At 31.8% G+C, this 11,559-nt stretch overlaps 1 protein-coding gene and 1 pseudogene across 1 annotated transcript; one reads left to right on the top strand and one right to left on the bottom strand.

Moving 5' to 3' along the window:
* Nucleotides 1–993: 993 nt before the first annotated feature.
* LOC129873887 (CENP-B homolog protein 2-like) lies at nucleotides 994–1,875 on the bottom strand (annotated as a pseudogene).
* Nucleotides 1,876–4,386: 2,511 nt separating this feature from the next.
* LOC129881156 (calreticulin-3-like) lies at nucleotides 4,387–11,034 on the top strand. Its single transcript, XM_055955536.1, has 14 exons — nucleotides 4,387–4,534; nucleotides 6,339–6,446; nucleotides 6,764–6,956; nucleotides 7,524–7,782; nucleotides 7,916–7,972; nucleotides 8,068–8,115; nucleotides 8,590–8,676; nucleotides 8,771–8,828; nucleotides 8,938–9,005; nucleotides 9,273–9,365; nucleotides 9,452–9,508; nucleotides 9,888–9,980; nucleotides 10,526–10,558; nucleotides 10,826–11,034. Exons 1-14 carry the CDS (start codon nucleotides 4,402–4,404, stop codon nucleotides 10,835–10,837), a joined length of 1,299 nt encoding a protein of 432 aa, XP_055811511.1. The 5' UTR covers nucleotides 4,387–4,401; the 3' UTR covers nucleotides 10,838–11,034.
* Nucleotides 11,035–11,559: the final 525 nt, after the last annotated feature.

Raw genomic sequence — 11,559 nt, 5'->3', positions numbered from 1 at the left:
TATTAGTGAATTATCACCCAATAGTTATCATACGTGAATTATCATCAATAGTTAATAAAATACAACTCGACTAATTTATGCATCCTTTTTTTGTTTAATAATTTTGTCGCCTGACAAATTTAAAAAACTTAATATTAGATTAAAAATTAAGGTTAAAAATTAAAACTATGATCATGTAAATTAATTTATATTAAAGGTGACATCCATCTTTTTCTCCACCTTCTTTGATTTTGTCTTTATTGTGGTATCGATGTCTCTGGCTTGAAAAGAAAGAATTTAAGATTTTTAAAAAGTTAATTAAAAATATATTGGAGGATTAATATTTCAGCAAATGAAATCGTTATAATATGCTAGGTGGATGGAGATTTTATGGACAAACGCACCGAGAAACATTTCTAAGCAAATATTTGATATACATTAAAACCTCGTTAAAGTAATATTCGATAAAGTAATAATCTCGCTAAATGAATATTTTTCTCTAGTCCCAACTTGGGCCAGGTATATTAAAAATAAAGTATTAAAGGCCCAAAAAAAATATAAAGTAATAATTGCTAGAATATATCGAGAATTTATATATATTTAATCAGTCAATAATACTAGATCAATAATTATTTCTTTTTAAAATATGATTCTATAGTTGATTGTTCTTTCTTCCCACCAAAACTAAAATTAATCTCATCCTTAACTTTTTGAAGAGAGAACACAATTTTCAAAATATTTTATTCGTGTTGTACTGAATAGTTTGACAATATAGTCATTGCTTGAAATGCCTTCTTTGACGATACGTGTGAGACAATGCTACTATCATCATCGTTATTCACTACAGATTAAATAATTTCTTCCTCTGTAGGTGATTCCATAGCTGTATCATTCTTGTTAGGATAGTTCAAAAGATGTTCAACATCTATCACATTTCTGTAGCTAAATTAGAGATGACGTCATTTAATTCTTGGATACCTTCATCTAATTCACCAACTTCTTGGATACTTTCATCTAATTCACCAACTTGTGGTACAAAACATTATTTTCTTCCAATCGAATCTTGCAATGCCGAAAATAATTTGCAATTGTTATTTCTTTCACATCAAAATTCCAAGCCAAGTTAGCAAAATTAATAGCATTCAAAATAATTTTTTTTAGTATTTGGTGCTTCAACCTCGAGGCCTTGTAGGATGCTGAAATAAAGACGACGACGATAATGAGCTTTGAATGCTCGAATAATCCAGCATCACATGGTTGAATCTTAGACGTCGTGTAAGGAGGTAAGAAAAAAAACTCTATATTTCTTAAGCCTTCAATTATCTTTGGATGAGTTGCGCAATTGTCTACTATTAACAAAGTCTTCCTGCCATTCATTTTCTTATCAAACCAACCAACATATTCTTGAAAAAGCAAGACAGTCATCAAAGCTTTCTTATTGGATCTATACATGCAATTAAGATTGTTCATGTTCACATTTTTAAAGCATCCAAGATTTGCAAACTTATCAATAATCCACAATGGTACTTTGTCATATTCATCACCATTGCAATAGCGAGCAAGAATAATTCTCTCTTTGTCTTTTTTGCGACATTCAAGCTGCTTGGTAGCAGGTGAATGATTAGCTTTCAATCGGTAAAATAGTCCAGTTTCATCCACAGTATAAATATCCTTCAATTCAAACTGATCTAGTTTTGACCCTATACTGGGTAATTCATTTTCAATGTTCTTCATGACAACTGAACCGCTTTCACCAAAACGTCTGTAAGACTTGATTCCGTATCTTGACTTGAAACGTTCTATCCAACCAGAAAAGAAACTGAATTCTGAATTAATTTCACCATATATTTTCAGGAAAAGAGCTTTTGCTTTTCCTTGGATAATGTTCCCTGACATGTTCACTTTCTCTTACATTTAAAGAAATCACCCGTATAAAACTTTCTCTAAATCAGGGTATTTTGTCGGTTTATGCCTCTTAACATCGCTACTTTGCATCTCATTTGACAAATACTCTGTCGACTTTTTGAGAGTGTGCGATATTGTTGATTGACTAATAGTCAAATATAACTTTTGTTTCACCATGCTTGCAAATCTTTTTGGCAAATAGTTGAATTCTCTTTCTTATGCTCACATATTGCGTTTCTTATTTTATTGGTTAAAGATGATTTTTGTACGTCTTTCAAATGATGAGAAGACATTATACTTGGATTATGATTTTTAAACATCTAGTTTTTTCCTTTTATAGTTAACATAAAATCTCTTCATATTCTATATACATGAATACAATTAAAAACATTAAGGTTCACTAAATTCGTTTAACTTTCCTATATTTAAATAATAAATATGCAAAGACTATACTTTTTAGTTTCCTAGATTTAAACTTTTGAAATTCTTAATTCAAATATTTTTTTTTCTTATGGCACGTACTGCAAAATACTCTCTAAAATAATAAACATTTATTTATCGATAAATAAATATTTTATGCATTTATCGATAAACTAATAATCTCGATAAATAAATATTTTTTTCCAGTCCCATGCATATGCATTTATAGAGGTTTTACTGGAGTCAACATCTAGGTGTGTTTTACTAATTGAGTGATAGTTTAGGTAGGAAACTCACTCTAAAAAATCCATGTATGAAACTTAATAAAGTTGAATAATTTGTATTTGTTTTTGACTCTTAACTCTTTATTCTTCTATCTTTCTCATTTATCTAGAAGCCGATTAAAGGCAAGTGTTCGGACCTATCACGACATAGACATGAGGTGCTTAACTAACCTATTATCTTTTTAATGATATTTTTAGGCTTTGAATTAATTCAAATAAATGCAATTTATAAATTGTATTATAAATGTAAAGTATCTCTAACGTGATTTACGAACTGTATTTAACAAACGCGATTTATAATTCGTATTCAATAAATGTGAGATGTAAATTATAGTCAATAATGCGGTTTATAAATAGTGTCATTTCATCAGATAAAAAAATTCATAACAACGAGTTTAGACTTTGCAAATTCCCTTTCAAAATCAAACAATTTTTAGGTAATTGTTAACCAAATTATTAATATATATTTTATCCCTTTGAGTTATGAAATAACTCTTTCCATTTTTAATACATCACACTTTAAAAGTGTTTTAAATTGCCAGATTTCATTATCAATTTCTTTTGAAAAATATTGTGATTTTTAATTATATTTTTTTTTGCCATTTGTATAAGTATTTTTTTTTTTCTAAAATGATTTTCAATAATATATAAGATTGATTTTTTTTAACCTTTGGATAAGCTGCACATATGTCACTAATTTATGCTATTAATATTAATTGATTTGAGATTGAGGCATAGCAAATTCATTGTTACTTATTGCAATTCTAATACACTTAATTTGCAATTTAAATATGGATGCCATGTGATGTGATCTAAAATCATTTAATTATTTTTAAATAAATCTAAAAGTTCCCAATAAGTTGACTTAGGACTAAATAGAATGTACTAGAAACAAAACTCGTTGGACACAATAACGTGTCATGCTTTGATTGGACAACACTTTAGAAAGTGTCAATAGATAGAAATATTCCTTCTTATTTATTTGTTTGACATAGTTTAATTTGAGACATAATTAAGAAAAAAGAATATTTGAAAATTATAATTTAATTTCACTAAAATATAAGAGTATCTTTTGCCTCAATTTTAAAAATTATGATGTCGATTAAGTATATTTATTTTTTATGAATTGAAATGCACACTTTTAATCATTTTATCTTGGAAATATATTATACTTGAATATTTTTAGAACTCTATTAATTAATATCAAATATGAGAACTAGTACAAGATATATTCATACTTGATGGAACAACTAATTATGATTATTTTTGTTGGCATGTTTTGATTAATTGAAGTCAAATGTGTTAAATGAGATATCGAAAATGAAAATCGAAATTTATCAATAATTAAAGGACTAAAAATTCTGTTTATACCTTATATATTATTTTAAAACTCCCTATTTTAAATATATGATAATACTTATATGACTATAAATAAGTATTATTAAAAGTGAAATAAAAAATTATTTTCAAATATAAAATATATCATTATTTTTTAAATGAATTAATAAAAAATAATTTTAAATAAAGTCGAATAACAAAACAAGGAAGTAACAAATAGGGTGATACCAACAAGACTTGTAGTGAACTGATAAATACTTATTCATTGTTAATCAGAAGTCTTGGAGTATAATTATATTTGTTAGAAAACACTTTAATATGAGACTTTTTAATGCGAATTCGAATTTAGTTGAGAAATTAAAAGGCAAACAAACTGGTAGGGTGATTATGTAATTAAAGTAAATATCAAGGTCTAAATCTTAAAACCAACTTTCTATAATTATTCCAATGACCACAGAATTCTCACATTGGGCAAATGGCTCTTTCCAAGAATGAAAAAAGAAGTCTACTCCTAGTCTTCTCAGTTGAATCAGTTCTACTAGTTTTGTTACTGTTTTCAATTTTCACATCTTCATTATCTGAGATCTTCTTTGAAGAACAATTTGATGGTACTAATTGTTGTTTCTGTTTCTTTCAGTGGTACTTCATAGTTTAATTTTTGAGCTTCTTGTTCCATTTTTTCTGTCAATAGTATGTAAAGAATCAACTTTTAGACATTTTTGGTTGGACCCCAGAATTTTCTTTAAAGGAATTGTTCATTTGGTTATTTAATTTCTGCTTCTGTTAGTGGTACTTCATAGTTTCATATTTGAGCTTGTTTCAGAATGGTATGAAAAGAATCAATTTTCAGACACTTCTGGTTAGACCCATAATTTTTCTTTAAAGGAATTGTTCATTTGGTTGTTTAGTTTCTGCTTCTGTTAGTGGTACTTCATAGTTTCATAGTTGAGCTTCTTGTTCCCCCCTTTTTTTTGTTGTTGAATGGTATGAAAAGAATCATTTTTAGACAATTTTGGTTAGACCCATAATTTTTCTTTAAAGAATTGTTCATTTGGTTGTTTAATTACTGCTTCAGTTAGTGGTACTTCATAGTTTCATATTTGAGCTTGTCGTTCCATTTTTTTTTTTGGTTGAATGGTATGAAAAGAATGAATTTTAGACAATTTTGGTTTCATTTGGTTGTTTAATTTCTGCTTCTGTTAGTTGTCTTCATAGTTTCATATTTGAGCTTGTTCCATTTTTCTATAAATTTTACGTAAAAAATCAATTTTAGACACTTTTGGTTAGACCCCAGAATTTTTCTTCCAAGGATTTATTCATTTGTTTGTTTAATTTCTGCTTCTTTAGTGGTACTTCATAGTTTCATATTTGAGCTTGTTGTTCCATTTTTTAAGTGAATGGTATGTAAAGAATTGATTTTTAGACACTTTTGGTTAGACCCCAGGGTTTTTCTTCAAAGGATTTATTCATTTGTTTGTTTAATTTCTGCTTCTTTAGTGGTACTTCATAGTTTCATATTTGAGCTTGTTGTTCCATTTTTTAAGTGAATGGTATGTAAAGAATTGATTTTTAGACACTTTTGTTTAGACCCCAGAAGTTTTTTCTTTAAAGGGATTGTTCATTTGGTTGTTTGATTTTTGCTTCTGTTAGTGGTACTTCATAGTTTCATATTTGAGCTTGTTCCATTTTTCTGTAAATTTTATGTAAAGAATTAATTTTAAGACACTTTTGGTTTGACCCCAGAATTTTTATTTAAGAGAACTGTTCATTTGGTTGTTTAATTTCTGCTTCTGTTAGTGGTACATCATAGTTTAATTTTTGAGCTTCTTGTTCCATTTTTTCTGTGAATGGCATGTAAAGAATCAATTTTAGACACTTTTTGGTTAGACCCCAGAATTTTTCTTTGAAGGAATTATTCATTTGGTTGTTTAATTTCTGCTTCTTTAGTGGTACATCATAGTTTAATTTTTGAGCTTCTTGTTCCATTTTTTCTGTGAATGGCATGTAAAGAATCAATTTTAGACTCTTTTTGGTTAGACCCCAGAATTTTTCTTTGAAGGAATTATTCATTTGGTTGTTTAATTTCTGCTTCTTTAGTGGTACTTCATAGTTTCATATTTGAGCTTGTTGTTCCATTTTTTAAGCGAATGGTATGTAGAGAATTAAATTTTAGACACTTTTGGTTAGGCCCATAATTTTTTTAAAGGAATTATTCATTAGGTTGTTTAATTTCTGCTTCTTTTAGTGGTACTTCATAGTTTCAGATTTGAGCTTGTTGTTCCATTTTTCTGTGAATGGTATGAAAAGAATCAATTTTTAGATCCCACTGGGTATGTCGTTGTTGTTTTGTTTTACCGTGATTATACACTGATTAATGTTTTTTTTTCTTTCCATATTGGGTTGTTTAAAAAGATGATTGGCAGAGCAGATGGGTGAAGTCTGACTGGAAAAGGAGTGAAGGGAAAGCAGGCTCCTTTAAGCATACAGCTGGGAAATGGGCTGGTGATCCTGATGATAAAGGTTCTATTCGTATCAGTTTTTTGGAAGTCTTCATGTGTGTAAAATAACTTTTGGGGTTAAACTCAGATTACACACTTCACCACTTACTTTGCTTACTATATTGCAATATACTATGACTTGTATAGTTTTATGTTAAGATATGTATTGAGAAAAAAATGATTAGTGCTGGTCTTGTGTATGCTAAGATGATTCAACGGGTACATGATACAAACACTATTTGACTTCTTTTTAGCTTTAGTTCTCTGTTCTTGTCGGGGCATGTCTTTTTCTGACTGTGGGGAACTTACCACATATGACTGTAATTTGTTATTCTGTAGGTATTCAGACGTCTAGTGATGCCAAACATTTTGCCATCTCTGCTAAGATACCAGAATTTAGTAACAAGAACAGAACACTGGTTGTACAGTACTCTATAAAGCTTGAGCAAGACATTGAGTGTGGTGGAGGTTATATAAAGCTTCTCTCTGGATATGTCAACCAGAAGAAATTCGGGGGAGACACCCCTTACAGGTTTTTTCTCGCTACCTTTTGCATGTGAACTTCCTCTATCTCATTTTAAGATATCCCACCTGCGAGAATTTTTAGAGCTGCTTAGGCATGATTTTCATAAGATCTCCTTGTGTGCTGTCAATATTTTGTCTCTCAGTCTGAGCTTTTGTTTTCTGAAAAATGGGGAATACACACATTGTTTCTCATGTTAAATGTGTTTCTTTTATGAGACAGACTAATCATCTACCTGAACTTAATTCTGTAATTGTCACTCCTTAGCACCATACTTTTATCTGAAAGTGCACCAAGCCAGCATGTCGATGACCTTAATTAGTAAAAAGGGTTATAACTTGTGAGTTCAGATACACATCTAGCATTGGTCAAATTTCAGTTTTCCTATTTTCCCGATTAGTAAGCACTAAGCAGTTGTGAGTTTGGATACACATCTAACATTGGTCTAATTTCATGATCAGTATCTGAAACTGAGAGTTACAGTAAATTGGTTGAAGTATATAGTTGTCATAGTAGTTTGGTTACATGGTATGTACTTTTTCTGCTTTAGTTTACAAAAAGTCTTTGTTTCTGCAGTATGATGTTTGGACCGGATATCTGTGGTACACAGACGAAGAAACTTCATGTTATACTTTCCTACCAAGGACAGAATTATCCGATAAGAAAGGATCTACAATGTGAAACAGACAAATTAACCCATTTCTACACATTCATTCTTAGACCTGATGCATCATACAGCATCTGGATTGATGGCCGAGAAAGGGATTCTGGAAGCATGTATACAGACTGGGATATCTTTCCTCCTCGAAAAATTAAAGATGTAAATGCGAAAAAGGTATTTTAGGAAAAAGTTAAAGCTTTAGGCTGAACTTGTTTATGCCTCTAAACTTAATTCATTTAACTATTCTGTAAAGATTTCTGATATTTGTCTGCTCATTAATGGCTTATTTAATTGCCATTGCTTATAGCCTGCAGATTGGGAAGATAGAGAATATATAGAGGATCCAAACGAAGTCAAACCGGAGGTAGTTCATACTGCGCATTTGATCAGTTATTTTTCACTTTCTTAGGCTTTGAGTTGGTTTTTGAATTTTTCTTGTTGCACTACTTTTTACTCTAGGGATATGACTCTATTCCAAGAGAGATCCCTGACCCAAAAGCTAAAAAGGTTAGTTCAGCTGGCTTTAATGTACACTATCATAATATCAGCTGTGTTATGGATGAGGTTTTGAAGTTACAGCTTCTGAGATGTGGTTATTCTTAAAAGACTCTTCTCTTTAGTTTTTCATCCGCTCCTGCGACGTAGAATCAATTTTTTATTCCTTGACAGTGAACTTTCCGTTCTTGTCCTCCGTATTGTAGTTTGCTCAAATAATTTGTCTGTCATATCACTACAACCATTCTTGTTTTTTTTTGTAAAACTAACTTTATCCACATGTGATGTACTCACCAGTCATCCAGTCTTAGCAGGTTTCTTTACTTCCCCATCCGCATTTGTAGAAATGAAGGGGGAAGTGTACAAATACTTCATTGTCCTTTCATATTGTTATCATCATTTGAGACACGTTAGAGGCCTGCTTGCACCAATGAGCTTACATCTTCCAAGTTTTAAGCTAAACTTCCAAGTTGCTTTCCTTTTTAGCCTGCTCACTGGGATGATGAAGAGGATGGCATCTGGAGACCACCAAAAGTTCCTAATCCAGCATATAAGGGTCCATGGAAACGAAAGGTATGTGAAAATCATTCTGATTGATAATTATGAAGCTTGAATTCTTCAAGTTGTAACTGGAATATCTACTTAGCAAGTGTATCTTATGTCCCAGAAAGTAAAGAACCCTAACTATAAAGGTAAATGGAAGACCCCTTGGATTGACAATCCAGGTAATGAATGTATGCGTTTGTATTGAGATGCATTTGAATACGCTTGCCAATGATATGAAGTTCTGTCATATTATTAGAAATCCATTCTGATCTCTCTCTCTCTCTTCAGAATTTGAAGATGATCCTGATCTATATGTGCTGAGGCCCATCAAATATGTTGGAATCGAAGTTTGGCAGGTAAGATTAGTAGTCTGAACTAGTATAATGTTGTCTTTTCACACTACATGAAGTTAAAATGGGTGATGTTAGTGGCGGTTATAGAGCAAACCCTACAGGCTCATGGGAACCAGTAGTTATATTAAGAAATCCATTAAATATCTATAAATATTTGAATGTGAACCCAGTTATTATTGTATATTAACTTGAGGTTGTATGAATCCATTAATTTCAAGTTGTGAGACTGCCTCTGGGTGATGTAGTGTTGTGTTTTGTCATGGGCTGCAGGTGAAGGCAGGTTCTGTATTTGACAACATTCTGGTATGCGATGAGCCCGATTATGCAAAGAAAGTGATTGAGGAAGTCTTTGCTAATAGGGAGGTCTGTCCTTGATCCCTTATCCTATGTTAGCTGGTGCTAGCTTATTGCTTCTTTAACACTTGATTTCTTGAAATGATTATCTGCAGGCTGAAAAGGAGGCTTTTGAGGAAGCAGAGAAAGTGAGAAAAGCAAAAGAGGAAGAGGTTGATATCATGTTTTCATTTATTTAAGGCATAATACATAAACACACTCAAACTTACCTCAGTTTACTTGCGCTCTAACTTTGAGTATGCACATATAGACACCTCAACTCGTCTCCACTGTGTCAATTGAACACTCCAACTTACAAAATCCAAAATTTATGTGTCATGTCAACATCAGGTGTTTACGAGACACGGTCGGGACGAGTTGGAGTGTTTGTTGCTGTTGAGATCAAATTGAGGTGTCTAGATATGCACTCTCAGAATTGAAGTACCTACTTGCCAACAGAGGCCAAGTTTGAATGTTTGTTTATGGATTATGCCGTTATTTAATATATTGTGTCTTTTTGGGCACAAGTGCTAAAATAGCTGGAATTTTCAGGAAGCCCAAAGAGCAAGAGAAGAAGGTGAAAGGAGGAGAAGAGAAAGGGATAGAGATAGGGGTAGGGACAGGCACAGAGATAGATACAAGAGGGTTAGTTTTTCACATGTCTCTGAACTTAGCATGCTCTGTGTTTTTCCCTTTTAGTTTTTTGCCATCATTTACTCCCTTGCGCGATTTCTTCCTAATTTTGTTGTAATCCCTTCCTCGTTCCGAATTATAGCTACTCGGTTTTCAATTTCTATGACTAACTTTCTGCTTGTTTAACTTCTTTGAATGATTCAGAGTTAGCTGACCACGACTTTGGTTATACAATTTATCTTTGACAAGTTTGTCTTCCTTTTGTTAACAAATTTCAATCTCAAATGGCTTTTAAGCTAAAAGTCGTAATTTGCCCCGACCTATGGCTTTGGTTTGCTCAATAAGCATTAATCAAAACCAGTAGGAGCTTCTGGCCACTGATTTTTGTTCATGTTAACCAGATTCAGTATAGCAATACAAATTAAGTTTAAATGATAATCTTGAACTAGTCATTATGCTATTTTGTTATGCTATGCCCATGTCTTTTATTTTGCTCACTAATTCTGCCTGTTGAAATACAGTGTCTTAACTTTTCTGTCACATTTATTGTTTTGCAGCCCTCTCGCCATGATTACGATGATGACTATCATGTAAGCTTCTGACTAAACTGTTCTTTTACTTTCAAGTCTCTACCCCTGCCCGATTCTCCAAAATGCTGCTGCACCTGTGTCGGATTGTCCAAAAAAAAATACACTACTTTTGGAGAATCCGACATGCGCCCTGCGACATTTCTGAAGTGACCGAGCAACATAAAAAAAATAATAAATGTTTGGAGATTAGATTCTCTTTATATAATGTAATATCACATATGGTTTCTTGTACCATTGATAATGTTGGTACTCTTTTTTTTGTTGCAGGATGAACTTTGACTTGGTGTTAAAGGCCACACTACATCTTCCATTCCTGAGACACAAAGATGGTTCCATTCATTTGGGCTTTGTCTATTCTTGTTGTATTTTACTCTTAACAGTAACTTTATTTTTGCATAGTGCTGCAATGTGTTAGGCTTAAGACAAAGACAGATTGTACTATTTCCATCGTGTTTAGCTTTTTTGGCAAAGCAAAACATGGCTCAATACTTGAAAATCCAATCAATAATGTAAAATCTAGTTGATTCTTGAGCCGATGGTCTATCAAAAACAGTTTCTCTACCCCAATAGGGTAGGGGTAAGGTCTGCGTACATCTCAACCTCCTCATACCTTACTTGTGGAAATATACATGGTTTGTTGTTGTAAAATCCCGTTGATGATCTTTTGAGGATTGTCTTATCGTCTTGTTTAGTACTACAAAGGGTTGTAGTGAAATATCTTCATTCTTAATAAGATATTTCGGGCTTGAGCTTCGTAAATGGAGGAATAGGATGGCTTGCCCCGTTAATGGATCCACCTAATGATATGTATCCGAGTCTCCCAATAAAATGACTTTCTTAAAAATAAGAAAAATAACTTCGCTAATAAACATAGAAATATATAAGTTTCGTAAATAATATTTTACATTAATTATGTCATTTTACCTTCTAACACATATCATCTTGACCCCCCACCTCCTGACATATAATTTCACTCACGCCTCTTCTAATATTTGTCTAAT

Source organism: Solanum dulcamara, chromosome 2 (genome assembly GCF_947179165.1).
Source record: "Solanum dulcamara chromosome 2, daSolDulc1.2, whole genome shotgun sequence".
NCBI lineage: Eukaryota > Viridiplantae > Streptophyta > Magnoliopsida > Solanales > Solanaceae > Solanum > Solanum dulcamara.
The sequence above is the reverse complement of the archived record's forward strand: the minus strand, read 5'-3'. Positions and strand labels throughout refer to the sequence as shown.